Source organism: Bradysia coprophila, unplaced genomic scaffold, assembly GCF_014529535.1.
Source record: "Bradysia coprophila strain Holo2 unplaced genomic scaffold, BU_Bcop_v1 contig_732, whole genome shotgun sequence".
NCBI classification, from domain to species: Eukaryota; Metazoa; Arthropoda; class Insecta; order Diptera; family Sciaridae; genus Bradysia; species Bradysia coprophila.
This window is the reverse complement of record NW_023503972.1, coordinates 5830027-5845689: the sequence shown is the minus strand read 5'-3', so window position 1 is coordinate 5845689 and position 15663 is coordinate 5830027. Positions and strand designations below refer to the sequence as shown.

At 36.1% G+C, this 15663-nt stretch overlaps 2 protein-coding genes and 2 non-coding genes across 6 annotated transcripts in view; 2 read left to right on the top strand and 2 right to left on the bottom strand.

The window, feature by feature from the left end:
* Positions 1-13544, bottom strand: part of LOC119084351 (protein neuralized) — a 54060-nt gene extending 40516 nt beyond the window's left edge. The window contains exon 1 of the mRNA XM_037194296.1: positions 13142-13544. Coding sequence (XP_037050191.1) covers positions 13142-13166 — 25 coding nt within the window. The 5' untranslated portion in view covers positions 13167-13544. The remainder of the gene's footprint in view (positions 1-13141) is intronic.
* On the bottom strand, positions 3437-3508 carry Trnap-ugg. The gene has a single exon. It is a non-coding gene; the product is annotated as a tRNA-Pro (tRNA).
* Positions 3792-3863, top strand: Trnap-ugg. The gene has a single exon. It is a non-coding gene; the product is annotated as a tRNA-Pro (tRNA).
* LOC119084359 lies at positions 6556-10001 on the top strand. Of its 3 annotated transcripts, none has more exons than XM_037194306.1 (4): positions 6556-6685; positions 9000-9073; positions 9137-9343; positions 9401-10001. In XM_037194306.1, exons 2-4 carry the CDS (start codon positions 9016-9018, stop codon positions 9613-9615), a joined length of 480 nt encoding a protein of 159 aa, XP_037050201.1. In that variant the 5' UTR covers positions 6556-6685; positions 9000-9015; the 3' UTR covers positions 9616-10001. The 3 variants fall into 3 exon arrangements, with proteins under 3 accessions (XP_037050201.1, XP_037050203.1, XP_037050202.1); XM_037194308.1 differs by lacking the exon at positions 6556-6685 and adding an exon at positions 6844-6889; XM_037194307.1 differs by lacking the exon at positions 6556-6685 and adding an exon at positions 7062-7201.
* Positions 13545-15663: the final 2119 nt, after the last annotated feature.

The window sequence follows — 15663 nt, the reverse complement described above, 5'->3', positions numbered from 1 at the left end:
ATGACGCTGTCGGCAACTCGGTCTTCTGTCACTTCATAAGAACAATTTTTCCACGCTCTAGATCGAAAATTTAAATTTGTTAGCAAATTTCAAATTTCGTATTTTAAAAGACCGAGTTGCCAGCACTGCCATCGTTGAATATTGTGGTAGCGACATAAACAATTGTCACAATCTATGCGCAAATATCTAGCGTCATATTGAACATAAGTGCTTTCAAATTTTCGTTTCGACTCGTGTACCGAGCAACAAGCTTCAGTTACTGTGTAAAATCGCTCAAGCAAGTTGCTCAAAAACACACGAGTGAGTTTCTGAGTACTACAAAATTCTTTCATAAGCAATCAATAATGTAGCAGTATCGAATGTAGTCTGGTTTACCGTCTGACACATACGAAAGTTGAGTTTCACATAAAATTCACGAAAAATGAACAGAAAATAGTCCACAGTGTAAAGGATCATTTTCGCAAAGGGCATATTGCTTTGTAAGATTCAACTTTCGCATGAGTCTGGTAGTAAAATGTCTAATTCTTACAATTTTGTATTGGTAAATTACGTAATATTACCAAAACATCGGTAATATTGGTAATTTAATATTTCGGTAATATTACCCAATGTTACGTAATACATATTACCGTAATATTACGTAATATTACCGACAAGAAATAAATTACCGGTAATTTCCCATCTCTGGCCTACAGATCACTATAGAAATTAATGCTGATCACCAGCAACAAACTATTCAAAATGTGAGCGTGAAAGAACAGACGTTTCGTAAGAATTTACACAAATAGGAAGCTTGAAGCCAGTCTGGGCCTGGTGAGAAATGTTATAAAACATTGGTTTAGAGGCTAGATTCCTATTGTAAACTATAAATGTCTAGACAAATGTTTAGCAGTTTTGCTGCTTCTTTTAAAAGTGAACGAGATTCTGGTACTCGACACAAAAGTATGAGTAATCGACTTCGCCTGTGGATTGACAATCTGCATTAGATTTTGCATTGTCCGCACGGTACTCGAAACCAATTGAAAAGGTACACCACAAACTGTTCGTTACCTAGAACCTAGACGTCTTAGTAATTCATCGAATCGTTCTGCGTTCAATCAAAATGCGTCAGGATTATTATCGGTGTTGTTGTTTCGGAGCAAATTCTTTTCGTTTAAACATACGAATTATGCAATAGGAACGGCATCGCATATCGTTATGTGTTACAATATTTTTACTATAAAGCAGGGACTTTAATTAATACAAGAGAACCACTGGTGTTTGCACGGGCAACAACAAAACAACCGAACAAAAAAGAACTGAAAAATCGTAAAGAGGAAACGAAACCAGTTTCATTTATAAAATTTATTTTATTCTGCCGGCAAATGTTCGTGATCTGTTTGGGAAATCAATATCTCACTGTAATAATGAACGGACATGGAATGGAGATATTATTAAACACAAACAATTTTATTGCATACGAGGGATTTGTGGAATTAAAAACAAAATTTTTTAATTGATTGCTTTTACAAATTGCACAGGGTGAGTGGATGGAAGCTACGAATGTAATTGGAGGAAAAAAAATTGTTATAGTAATCCATTTTAAAGAATTTTTAATTCTGGAAAACTCCGAATAATTCCGAAAAAATTCTTGAAAAAAAAATCCGAAAATTTTTTTCATTTTTTCGGAATTATTATTAGGAGTTTGTTGAGTTGCAAGGCGAATAAAGAGACCTTAAAGATTAGAACAATGACTGACAGTGACGTTTATAGTGCTGTGTCGCCTTTTCGATGTATAAATTAACTGTGATATTGCTTTCTCCAGCCTCTGGCATTTATTCGCTCCTTCCGTTTTGATTGCCTGTGATGTTAACCTTTAAGTCTGTATTTGGTTTTAGTTTATACAGCATTTTGTTTGACGTTTTGTTGGTTATGAATTTTGACGATGGTTTTATTTCATTATTTATTATTGATGTTTTGACGATGACTTTTGACCTAATCTAGTCATGTATATTGTGATTTTTTCTTTGTGTATAATCATGTTACTTGTTTTTTTTTTGTACTTCACACGTACCCCCACGAAGAAGTGATAATAAATTCGATTTAAAAAAAAAAGCCCTGCTGTAATCTGCTACAGTCTATTGGCAATCGGGTTCCCAGATCGACTTACCTTTTTTTTAAATCTCCATCCTTGTTTAGGAATGTACAGAATTTCGGCAAGCCAAAATATCATCAATCTAAGAGTGAAATCATGCACGACCTGTGATAAAATGATCTATACACCATCCGGTTCACTAATCTAAATCATCCTTCCAGCTATTATACGATCATTCTACCAGGTCTTTTAGTTTCGACTTTAGGAGTGCTGCATTTAACAACCGTCCCTCGCTTAAATTTTGTCCATAGAGTCCTCTGATGGTTGCATTGAGGTAACCTCAACTGGTACAAATTGAGTTCTTTGCGAAATTCAGCAGTAGCCAAAATGAATATCGATTCGAGTAACACCGCCCAGAAATAACGGATGATCAGAAAGTCAACGTACAACAATCCATAGTGCGGATCAGTTTAATCAGGTCTTCGTTTATCTAAAACTCATTTATCATGTTTAAACATAAACTGTTTTCTCGTTTCACTGCCAGAGCACCCTGTCACAATTGCATCTTTTCACGATTTATATTGATTCGATTCCGTCATGACTCTTACGACCCAGTATTCATTCAGAAACAGTTTGATCGACAGGGAAAAAAACTATGAATTTTTATTGTAGCATCGTTAAGTAGGTATTGAGAATGTGATGGCGCCAAAGGCAGCACTTGATATTCTCTGTTGTAGGAAAAATATGAATTTCTTGAAAAAAATTGAGAATTTTTCTTTCTTCTCAAACGAAATGAACGGATCTGATCATGTTGATATATATATGCATGCAATGCACGCCATAAATCATGCCAATTTGCTTCAATGACACACACCACCTCTAAAATCTTCAATCTGGCATGTAATGTGGACAAAGTTATAATGTTAGCAAACCCATTCATGGGTAAAGTAAACAGAGAACTGCGACGTAATGTTTATGAGGGGATTAATTGCCAACATTAAAGTTAAGTAACACGTGCATGAACACTGTAGTTGTTGGGATTTGGTATCACGTTGCAAAAGCCCTTGATATAGTCGTTGTTAAATTGTCTTATTACGTTAAACAATGAAATTAAAATGATTTAATTGGATCAAGATGATTAACGTTAAAATTGAGTGGGATGACGAATTGAGTTGGACGATGTATTGATTTTCGATGCATACAAGAAGTACAAGAAGTATTGTTGTATGAATGTACCACTAGCACCTATTGCTCTTTCATTAATAAATTTATAAATGAATGAAAGAACAATATGTGCCCGACTACTGGCTCGGCTTATACCATCAAAATAAAAAATTAATTAAACGGAACGGGAAAAAAATCGGGCTCAACCGGGATTTGAACCCGGGACCTCTCGCACCCAAAGCGAGAATCATACCCCTAGACCATTGAGCCGCTTGAGTAAACACCGAATCCAATTCAATTTGAAATTAATTAATTAATGCGACGACCTTCTAACTTTTACGATATCAACGAAAGTGAAACGCGTCGGTGATCTATTGGTAAATTTGTGTATAGGTAAGCAAACTATACACACTTATAGGTATAGGTATACATACCTGCCTGTAACACTGTCGAAGATGTCTTCATTGTAAAAAAAAACGAAAAATTTGTTTTGGTTATTATATTGAGGTCATGAATAGCCTAATGTTTGCTGCACAAATTGAATACATCAAGCGGCTCAATGGTCTAGGGGTATGATTCTCGCTTTGGGTGCGAGAGGTCCCGGGTTCAAATCCCGGTTGAGCCCGATTTTTTATTATTTTAAATTATTTTCCTATTTTTCATCAAATGTAATCGATCAACCGATTTAAAATCAACCAGTAAAGTGGCCCCATTGCACTTTTATGTGTTCAATTGAGCACGATCATCATTTTGAATAAAAAAAAAGTTTTTCCCATTGAAACCACTTCTCAATAAACGAGGTGCAAAACATTCATTCGAAACAACATTTTCACGAATCGTACATCGTTTTGACAAGTCATCGACATTATACAAGTAACGAGATAGAGATACAGCGCACATACACAAATTGTGTATAGCCGTGGGAAAATGTAATATTTATCTAATTCAGCAAACCAGATAAATGAAATAAAATTGGAGGTAAAATATCAATTCGATTTTCAAGTTGTTGTGAGCATTTTTGAACTTTCACTTCGATGCAACAAGTTATAGGTAACTGTTCTGTTGCGAAAAAAAAGGATTTGAAAACGTTGAACCGATATGGATAATGGCATAGCGCATAGGTATGTAATAGCAAAACTCTTCTATGCAATGTTGCCGTTGATTAATAGAATATTTAAGTTTCCCACAATAAATAAATCGATGGACAGAAGTAGACAGTCAGTGCATTAGTTTTATGAGTGTTAGAGGTCAGGAAGCTGTAAGACGAACGAATCATAAACTATCTTCGAACAAATTTTTATGTTTTGGGAGACACTTGAAGTGAGCCAAATCAATCAATCAATCTGCTTGTTACTGTAGCTGATATAGCAACGCGACAGAGACGTTATTCAAACTTGACAGGATGACAAAAGAAAACTTTGAATTAGGTCTCTTTCGCATTGCTATGTGTAGCTAGAGTTACGTTTGAATTTATGACATTCAAAACCGCTTTGAATTCAGTCAGTACGCTTCTCTTCAGCAACGATAGCAAATTGTTCCAAGAACAACCGAATCTTTGATAAAATTTCTTCTAGTGAGTTCAGAGTCCTCAAGAAATAGTAATAGATTAAGATTGGCTCACCTAGTATGCGTATAAGTAAAAAAAGTGGGTTTCGAACATTTAGTTTTTTCATGTTGCAGATAATGCAGTGTCAAATTCTGTCCAAGATGTGACATATTTGCAAGGTATTGGCCTTTTTCACAAAGTATAATCAGCGTAGCCTTCGTAAAAACCATCTTGACAAGAGCACGTGTGCCAACGTCTAAAAAACAAATGTTCGAAACCCACTGCTGAAAACGTGACGATCCGCTTGTCAAACGGACAGTACATAAACAAATTCCATCACCTATTCTTTAAAGGTGACTACAATAACATGAAAAATTGAACTCGTGAAAAATTCACGTTAACACGATGGTTATTTGGCCTAAAATTTTGGCACAATCACTCAATTAGTAAAATCCAATGTCAGTGTACGAAAGATTGAAAATTTCAATGAATGTACGTAACGTACATACCACGTACGGCCGATTCTTCAAAACCGGTCGACTTATCTTGAACGCATTCGTTATTTATGTCAAAATAATACGAAAATGAGTGTGTTTGAATTCGTCTTTAAAATCGTTGTGCCCTCCTCGTTGACACTAGACCATACCTGGTAGTTCATATGGAAAATTGTCCTTGATTTTGCGCCAGTTGTTTTAATGATTTTTATTTTTTATTTTTAACGTCTAGGGAAGGAAAGAGTTTTTTTTGTGATCACTTTCGTTCCGATCCCTGAACCATCCCTAGTTTTCCACTATGCTTTCTTATACCATTGCAATGGTTTCTTTCATAGCCAACATTTGGGAATTTGAAACAAATTATTTTCTATGACTTTCTACACATACTGCAAAAAAATTCAAACCGAACGCAGGTTAACCTGAGAACTCAGGTCAGACACCTGAGGACGTTAACAAATTTATCGCAAATAGAAAGACGAGAACGTAAAAATTTACACTTAAGCCTGTGAACATCTGAATAAAAAGACGATAAAACCAAATGAAACTTTGCGCAAAGCTTTTCGCAACCAAATACTTTTGCTACAACGCAAGAGGTGGCGCTAATTATTATGTTGATTCGAAGGAAATGAAAACGACAACTGAATGAATGAAGGTGTAAACTGGTAATGTAAATTTGATTACTACGAAAACAAGTGTAGTACTACAACACGCAAATTAGTCAATTTTTTTCGGAAAATTAATTAAAAAGATTCAGATCACAGCAGGGTAATAGGTGCAGTAGTTAATGTACGAATGGGTATCAATGGAAATGATAGGCACCACTACTCTTGGATTGTCTACATCGTACATGTTTTTTTTTTGTACGATTTGTCCCCAAGATATTTATTACATCATCGATATATCCCTCTCTCACCCGCACAATATCCTCATCGAATAAACAAATTTTGTCTATGTTTCTTTAGCCACCTCAAACATAGTCTCCGCTTACAACTAAACATCTAAATCGGCATACCAATAATAAATAGCAATAAATAAAAGGCTACGCGATGATACAATGTCTTTCTCGTTATATGCGTAAAAGTATATCACACTGATGTATGGTTTAGATGACTAGCTCACATTAGCATGGATGGGTAGGAACGCCGCGCCGTATAGTTTCGTTGATGTGCTTTATACATATAGATGTATATCTTTGAATAAGTTTTTTTTTTCTTCTACTCTCTGTATATAAAATCCAACCAACATGAGATCATAAAAATGAACATTTATATAGATTTTGTTGTTGGCGTGGAATTTCTACGAAAACAATTTTCGGCAAAATATTTTTGATGGTTTCGCAGTTGACTTTCTGACTTACAAAGTGGTGGATTTTCGTTTGTTTCACTCCCGAGCAGCATCAATATTTAGGTTAATATTTTTTTTACACAAAAAACACATTAATTGTCTCGATCATTTTCCGAATTTCCATAAACCGGAAAATTGATTTTAGAATTTTGATTCTTCTGTTGTTATTGGCAGGATTGGCAGGTAGTTTTAAGAAGTTTTCCTATTTCGCTTTCGCCTGGTGTGTAAAGTTTGTGTTTAAACGGGAGGAAACCGCAAAACGATAATGTGAGCGATGACATAATCTAGGCGTCGGTTTCATTTTAATTATATGACCAAAGAGTTTCATTTTTTTCCTCTCTTTTAATAACGACTAATTGTTTGATTAATCAAAATGATTCAATTGTGTGACCGAGGAGGATGTCATTATAAAACGTATACTCTCGCGGAACGTTGAATTGAAGTATCGACACATTAGTTTCAATTTTCTGATGAACAAAGAGCAAAGTTCGGTGTTTAATTGAATGGTCACGTTGTTAAATTTCGGATTGAATCAAATTTTAACAGAATATCATCGGAGTTTGGCTGGCAATTAACAATGTTTGTTTACTTATACGTATTTTAAGGAATGGGATTTCGTATCCGCTTTTCAATGGAATTTCACCATTCCAAGTGTATTCAATAGATTCGATTGATCAAACTTAATGGCTTCCCATGCAAAAATTAATTAGATGAAAGTGGTAAAATTCTACGATCTGTTAGCTTAAAATTGGACTCCCTCGACCGAAGAAAGATCTCTCTCGATGTTTTCATCAAAGAAATTTTTTTGGGGAATGGGGAGTTGAAGGGAGAAGTCAAAAATACGAAGTTTTTAGGGTTTATTTGTGTGGATTTTTATTCTAAAAATTGTGAAAATTCAGAAAAATTCTGACAAGGTTTCGAAACGTTCTGAAGAAACTCTGAGCTTTTTTCGGAACTTTTCGGAAATTATTCAGAATTTTTCAGAATCAAAATTCCCACAGATAAGCACGGGATGACTGCTCACTTTTTGGATTATTTCAGACAAAATTTGGGTCTTTATTTTGCTAGATCACCGATTTTGCTCGGTAGCAGGATGGAGCAATTGACAACAATTTTCGTTTTTGATCGGAGCGGATATTCACCCAAATCAAATTTAAATCTAGTACTTCAAATGTTCAGGACTGAACTGGCTCACTAGGAGAAACAAGCATTTGAATTGTCGATATCCCAACGATTTTGTTTAAACATTCAATTCACACAATCAATACAAGTGTGTACATAACGGTTCCAACTTTGGATAGTCCAAACCATTTCACTCAGTTTGTTTGTTTATTTTTAGAAAATCGTCGTAATTTTACTCGTTCACATTTTTATTCCGCTTCATCAAATTAATATTCCTGTTACGACTTTGTTATGTTAAATCAATATTGCTAGCAAGAGAGACGCTCGTTGTTCGGTTGGTTGGATGGTTTTTTGTACTCATCGGATTTTACTAACAAACGAGTTATTGTGCTAAAAAAATGTGCTCCGTTCATCGCATCGGTTTAAATTCGAAACGTGAATTTTTTGTCGATTACGAATATTCTAGTATGTGAGCTCATTATGTCATTGTCATATGCAACTATCGAATTCGCATCACACTTATTATGAATTCGAATTCGTAAAAGAAACTTCGATCGTCTGATGCCCATGTGTATAACACTTATAACTCGACGTTTCAGATCAAAGTTAGTTGAAAGTCAATTAATTGGTTGATGAGGTAGGGTCGTTTTTTTTGCTGAGTGTCATTTTGGAGGGTTTTGTTAGAAAAATTAGGATCCACCACTTGGGTGGGTCAGGTCCTGACTGAATATATTTGTTCAAGAGATTTTTGAATTTAAAAAAAATTATTTTTGATCGTGAAAGCATGTTTTGATGTTTGTCGTGTTATTCGTATCACAAAGTTAGTGGGATCGCAGCAATAACACAAAAAACAAATTTACAAAAATGATGCGGCTTGTAAGCGGTTGATAAGCCATGTTTTTAAGGCTTGATTTCCACTTACCAAAAAAATCACTCCGTTTTGAATCCGTTTAGCTAAACCATGCCTCTTTTCTATTATTTAAAGTGTAAACGAAGAGAAAACAGAGTGATTTTTTCGTAAGTGGAAATCAAGACTAAATATCGATCATGTGACTTTCAGTCAAGGGAACATTTAACAAATTTCCACTTGATACAAGAAAAACAAACCTCCTCTCTACTGCTGCTTGCATCATTCCTATACAGTTGGCCTGCAGCCAAGGCAAAAATTTTGAATATTCAAGACGTGACAATTTTCCACCAAAATTTATTTAATATGCACAACATGGTCCAGTTGTTAATTTTCCATCATTTTCAGCGAAATCGACTTAAAAATGGAATCGAAAATGTTTACATTCGGACTCGTCATGCTTTTCTGCATCATTCAGTCAAGTAAGTGGCTCGTACACCTCGAGCAATCAGTAACAAAACTTGAATTCCGTTCATTTTTGACAGGCTCTGCGTTGAAGTGTTACACCTGTGATTCGGTCTCCAATCCGAGATGCGCTGACATAAAAGACAAGGGATTTCAGGCACAGGAATGTTTAGCTGAAAATGTTCTGTCGCAGGGTGCCGGCTTCTTCGGTCAATTCGGTTTGGGTGGAAATAATGCCAACAAGGAACCTCTGAAACCCACTTGTTTGAAGATCGTTACTCGTAACGGTGAGATAAAATTCAGTTGCAAGTCTGTGACAGTTTGATAAGTGTCAATCCATATAGGTACCGTCGGTAGTGTTGTTGCTCGCCGTTGTGCAGTAAGAACACAGGACCAAGATCTATGCAAACTTCAAGCCCAAAACGCTGGTAACAATAACCAGTTGGAGTTCTGTGGCGTCTGCGATACAGACGGATGCAACAGCGGCAATTCAATGCAATTGTTTTCGACGTTGATTGTTTTCGGAGCAATGGTTTGCACCGCAAGATTGTTCGTTTAATTTGAGCGAAGAAAAAAAATCGTTTTTGCATTTCAACATTGCTGTGAGGCTTTTTGAACTGTGGAAGCGATTTGTAAGAGCTCGGAATGAACCGGGTGAGAAATTGATGTGCAAAAAAATTAGTCGTAAGCAGTTTACCTTTTACCCATACAACAATGTAATTTACAGTAAGAAACAGCAAATTTCCTTTTAATATTTAGTGGTCAAGTTAGAGCATCTTGAAGTATCAAAGGTGAATTTTCAATATTTTAGTGTCAGTGTGAGTTTCCACAAATTATTCTAATTAGAAAGTAAGTTCAGTTGTAACGATGTGATTCACTTTTAAAGCTTCGCTAATTTTGTAATTTTCATTTAGAATTCTCAAATAAATTTTAAGTGAAAACCGTAAGCCTCATCATATTTCGGTAAATTGGTCGAATAAACAAATGTCCAAGGAAGTGGGAGACCTGTATTAGTTGTCCTATGCTGAAGACTGCTCCAAATTTTCAATATTTCAATTTGTCAGGAACTCTAGCACAACGGGTGAAGTAGACATACTCGCGTGATATACAGGGAGAACCGTTCAAAGACGTATGAACATTTTTGTTTGTATGAATGGATCGGCTGAGAAACAACTGAAACGAAATGCGTTACCTATTTTAAAGTCGCCGACTGTAGAATGTTGTTGAATAATTTTGAAGTTTGGATTCTTTTGCTGAGACTGTTCCTCTGGGGCCCTAAGCGTTTTTTATGTACATATAATTTGATTTGATTTTGATGCTTCTTACACGGGGCTAAAAAGAACTGGACCCAAATAACTGGCGCCTCACAGGTAAAATTCTGCGATTACTCAGAACAAATCATGTTTTAACGATCTGAAAATTTCAGTTTTCGTGTAAAGACACCTGAGCGAGTAACCAATCAATTTTCTAACACGAACATATTTTCCTGCTGTGGAACACGATTTCTTTAGCATGGACTGGACTGGACTGGAGTCAGACCCAAAATGTATGATAAAAAACAGTGGAGATGGTGGCAATTGATTGGCATAGATCAGTTGCACTGACCCAGTACGTGTGCGAGGAAAATGTAGTGCTCTGCGATGAAAATTGATAACTTATTTCCGAATGGGTGAGCACTACACATCGAAAGTGTTATCCCAATATATCGAAACTCCCAGCAATACTATGTGGGATTTCTGACTCATGGCAATTAGGTAAATTGGCTCGAGAGCTTTCATCATGTTCTCTTATACGTGAAAGGTAAATGAGGACTGAAGGTGTAGTTATGTTGTAAATATTGGTAGATAGAGTAATCGAGATAGAGTCGATAACTTATAACAAGGAAGCATCTGTTTGCTGAGCAGTGTTGGACGGGGTTTATTATTCGTAAGTTGTTTCCTCGGAACTTCTTAAGAATTTACGAACTTTTTTGAATTAGAATAGAAGTTCTGAATAATAAGCCCTGGTGTTTCAGATTTTAAGAGTAAATTCGCCAAAACTTCGAACAGTCGGGATTCAAGCCGACGGCGATCCAATCGAGCTGTCGCTCAAATGAAGGTCGATTTACTATTATCAAATAATTGATAAGGTAAAATTTTAGAATTTTGGTTCGTTTCGTCAGTCTGTCCTCTACAAAAAAAAATCTAAGAGACATCTTCAGGATGTTTCAAGTTAGTTTTACTGACTATTACCTTGTAAACCTATAAATAATAAAATTCGCTCGAAAAAACGTTATTTGGGGACTTAAAAAGTTCGATGATTTTCCAAAATTTGATGGGTTGAGAGTTGAGATACATTGTGAAAAATCAACTCCATTTCTATCTGGAACGGTGGGTATGGTCGACTGAGGTGTCAATGGATACAGCTTGAAGTAAGCTACAAAACTCCGGGTTAGAGTTTCCTGCTACTATCCCAGACGCCTAAAGCCCTTCAAAAAATTCTGTTTTCTCGAGGTTTTTAACTTGTTTCAGCGGCTGCGTGGGCCGAACATCGGCGTTTGTTGGTCAATAATATTCAGGTCATTGAACTTCATAAACATGCACAATTCGACATTATTCACATTTCTCATGTTGGAGTACTTGATAAAATACGATTTTCGCGACCACTTCGGAGAAAAATTTTCTAAGTGCCATGACAGCCCAACAAAAAATTTTCGGGAAAAAGTTGTTCCACGATATTCTCAGAATCGAACGACGATTCATTTGAGCCATAGCTCGATTGGATCGCCGTCGGCTTGAATCCCGATTCCATATAAGCTGTTCGAAATTTTGGCGAATTGACTCTTAACATTTGGATCCCATCATTATGTCTAAGTAACCGGATCGGTGCTGGTATATTCTGCAAATGCTCGTCGTCTGCTGCCCTTTCTAGTTTGCTTTTAAAATATTTGTTCGAAAAAATCGCATAAATGATGTCCTAGTTCTCTCGGGTTTAAACAAAAATTGATTTGACTAAGCCGTACGATTCGATCATTCTTTGAAACATAGTCAAATAGAAACGAGACGAACATAATGCGATCGTCGACTCTAATTCGAATTCAGAAAAAGAGATTTTATTTTCCTGTTCTCATTGTTACAAAAATCTTATTTGTGAGTCGTGTTTTCGTGTTAATTGCCTTTAAAATACAGAAGCAACTGTTTGTTTATCTCTTTCCAAACAAAATTACAAAGCCAAAAAAAATCGTTCCAAATGTTATTTACTTTCAATAAAGATAACGAACAATAATTCACATAATGCCACAGGTCTTAATATGTGTCAGTGCCAGCAGAAGCATTGAGAATTGAATATAAACATTACTGTCGACTATAGTAACGCAGACGGCAATGTTATCTTGACGAATTGCAGCAAGAACAAATCGAATTAATTTTCGGACATTTTTGTATTGACTGAGCCGAATAACAAGAGTATGATTTATCAGCTCACACACTCTGCGGGGGAGAAAAGAAAATGAATTGGAAAGGGTTGGTCGTATTTACAGAGGAGTGATAATGACAGATTCCATCGTGAGTGGAACTGATGAGATTCACTCGATTTAGAATTTTTCTAATTTAATTCCGAAAATTAGAGTTTTTGCACGTGGCACCGGGTAGGAAATGAGGTGAGAAAGAGACAGTAAGAATGTTTCCTTCTATTAGGTAGTTAAGTACATTACCCGAATAAATTTTGACCTGACCTGAATTGACTTTAAGCCGGAATTGAGGAGGTTATCACACCTAACCTGAAACCTGACAGCTTACCGGAAAAAAATTGGTGTGTACCGTTAGGTCCTCACTCTTTTAATCATTCTATTGTTTACAGTATCGACTGGTGTTCGATCTAAAATTTGTTACTTCTTTGTTTTAACCATACGCAAGTCGCACAAAATTCATTTGTGGACGTATCGTCTCGTCATGTCATTATGATGCACAGCATAAATAAAAACAAAACCGTGGGAACAGAATGTTTCACTGTTAAATCATACGAAGCATACAGAATTGCTGTGCAAAATCGAACCGGTTTCTTTTGGTCATTTTTTCATCAGAACTTTTAACAAAATACAAACTTACCCAAACTGCCATTACTTTGTCCCATTTGGATGAGTTGTTGTTGCTGCTACGGTTGCAGGAACATTCAATTGCACAAAATTTCTTTAATTAACAACACACCCGGAACACCCAAAAAACACCGTCAGTGATAGTTGGCCGAAGAAATTCTATTACGTTAAATTGTACAACGACTCATTGATCCCGTTAAAAATCACTCTTTTCTGAACGAAAATTCACTGAAATATTAATTATTTGTCGGATTTTCTGGGTGACAAACCGAAAAAAGACTGGCCACTGGATCAAATCGAACGTTTTATTGGACGAATTAATTTCGGTTTCACTATTAAAATTCACTTTTTATAAGTTGCACCAAATGATTGGAAACGAAAAACATTCGGTAATAATGACAGACTGTAGCAGGAATGTCATGGGTATGTACAACATGACACTTGAATCGCTAGCAATTTTTGTTTTTGTTAGGTTGTACAAACTGTTTATACCTTTTCAGCGTTTTGATTTTAAAAAGAGCGCGTGATATTCCAATCTGGACGAAATAGTTAATCGTGTTTATTAATTATTTGTTTTTTGATATTGTGTCGACCTGCTCTGGTTATTAAATTCCAGGAAATATTGAAAACTCGAGAATTATTCCAGTTTTGCAGCGTGTGAAGTGTCACTCTCGTAATGACAATCACGTAATGAGAAAAGTGATAAATAGATGACGCTGTTCTGTGCGTTTTGTTCATAGCTGCCAGAAAATTGATGCAACAGATGTCGCTTTTCCATCAAACGCTTTCAAATTCAAATATTTCTTGAAAATGGGCAGGAGTACATTACGCTATGTAACATAGAAAGACTAATATTCGATCAACAACGGTCAACACGGTCAACACGTACGATTATTATTGATTTGGTTTATAGTTAATGTTACGAACACCGAATACCTCCAGTATGTATTTTTCTAGGCAACATAACAGCCTGAAACTCGTGCCCCGGTGGCTCAGTGAGTAAAATAACTCAAGAGAAAAAAAATTCAAATTCAAATTTATTAACTCAACTGAACAAAAGGAAACACCTTATATTAATGTTCATAGCGAAACATAACTCACAAAAGTCAGCTCGTAGCAGAAAACGAAAACAAACAAAAAATTAAAATAAATAAACAAATACTAAAAACCTTCACATTAGTTTGAAAGACGACACAAAAAAAAAGAAAAACTGCACGCAGAGCAATATAGAATTTAGAAAGGAAGAACTTAAGATAAGTTATGACTTACTCACATCACCGTGCACCGGTCGATCACATCACGCACCCGCTAAGCTAAAAATAGGACACGAAATAGGGCCCAAACGAGACTACAACGACTGGAAAAACATCACACTGGCATCTTTAAACCTTGACACCGAAGGAAGTTCTCTAATGCGAACCGGTATTGAGTCCGACGAATGTCTAGGCAAGACAAAACTACGACTGCGAACAGAGTTGCCAGCACTTAGTCTCTCGAAAAGAAAACCAGGTTCACGCCTCCTGGTCAAATTGTATATAACAGCACAGCGCCTTACCCTTAGATACGTCATTAACGGACACCCAAGAATCTGATTACCGTATCCGCTAGCACTGTCATAACGTCTCAACCGATAGACAAACCGCACGCAAGCAGAGAACGCTCTCTCAAGCGATCGAACAGCCGAGGCAGACAGGTTGGTAGAATAAACAGATTCAGATTTTTTTTTTTGACGAAGCAGCTCAGAATTGATAAAGTACCTTCATTGCCAGCAATAATCTTTTTGAAGTGTGTTTTTGCCTCCGATTTGCTTCTTTCTGCTCCATCTTCAGACGTAGATTTAGGAACAAACTTGAGCTGAATGTTTTGTTTACGACACAGCACTGCTACTAGCACGAACATAGAAAATATTCGGAGGCTGATGAAATCCCAGTAGGCACTGTGTTTCTGTTATACAGATAGATGACTTGTTTTCGTTGTATGAGTTAAAACATACAATACAAACAATCCTAAGCGGTAGCTCGTATCACTAAAACCTCCAAATTTGACACTTGTCAATTCAGTGTTCGTTCATGCTAGCAGTAGTGCTGTGGTTTACGCAAAAACGGTAGCGAGCTATATCGTTACTAGGGAACGTCAGATTGTTTGAACAAAAACCGGATGTCCTTAAGTATAGTTTCCACTTAAAAAGAGCACTCCGTTTAGCCTCCGTTTACATGACAGTTGTAAAATAGAACAAAGGAACTGTCAAGTAAACGAAGTAAAAAATTGAAATAAATTCAATTTCCACTCCGTTTGCGTGACAGTTCTTTTGTTCTATTTTACAACTGTCATGTAGACGGAGGCTAAACGGAGTGCTCTTTTTAAGTGGAAACTATACTTTAACACAAACGATTTGTTTTTTGGCAAAGCTACATTATCCCAAAGAAAAATCGTTTGTATTGTGTTGGACATTCCGTTTCTGTTCGAACAATCTGACGTTTCCTAATACGAGTTATTATAATAACAATTTGCTCGTCCAAAGGCTCTATACCTTTT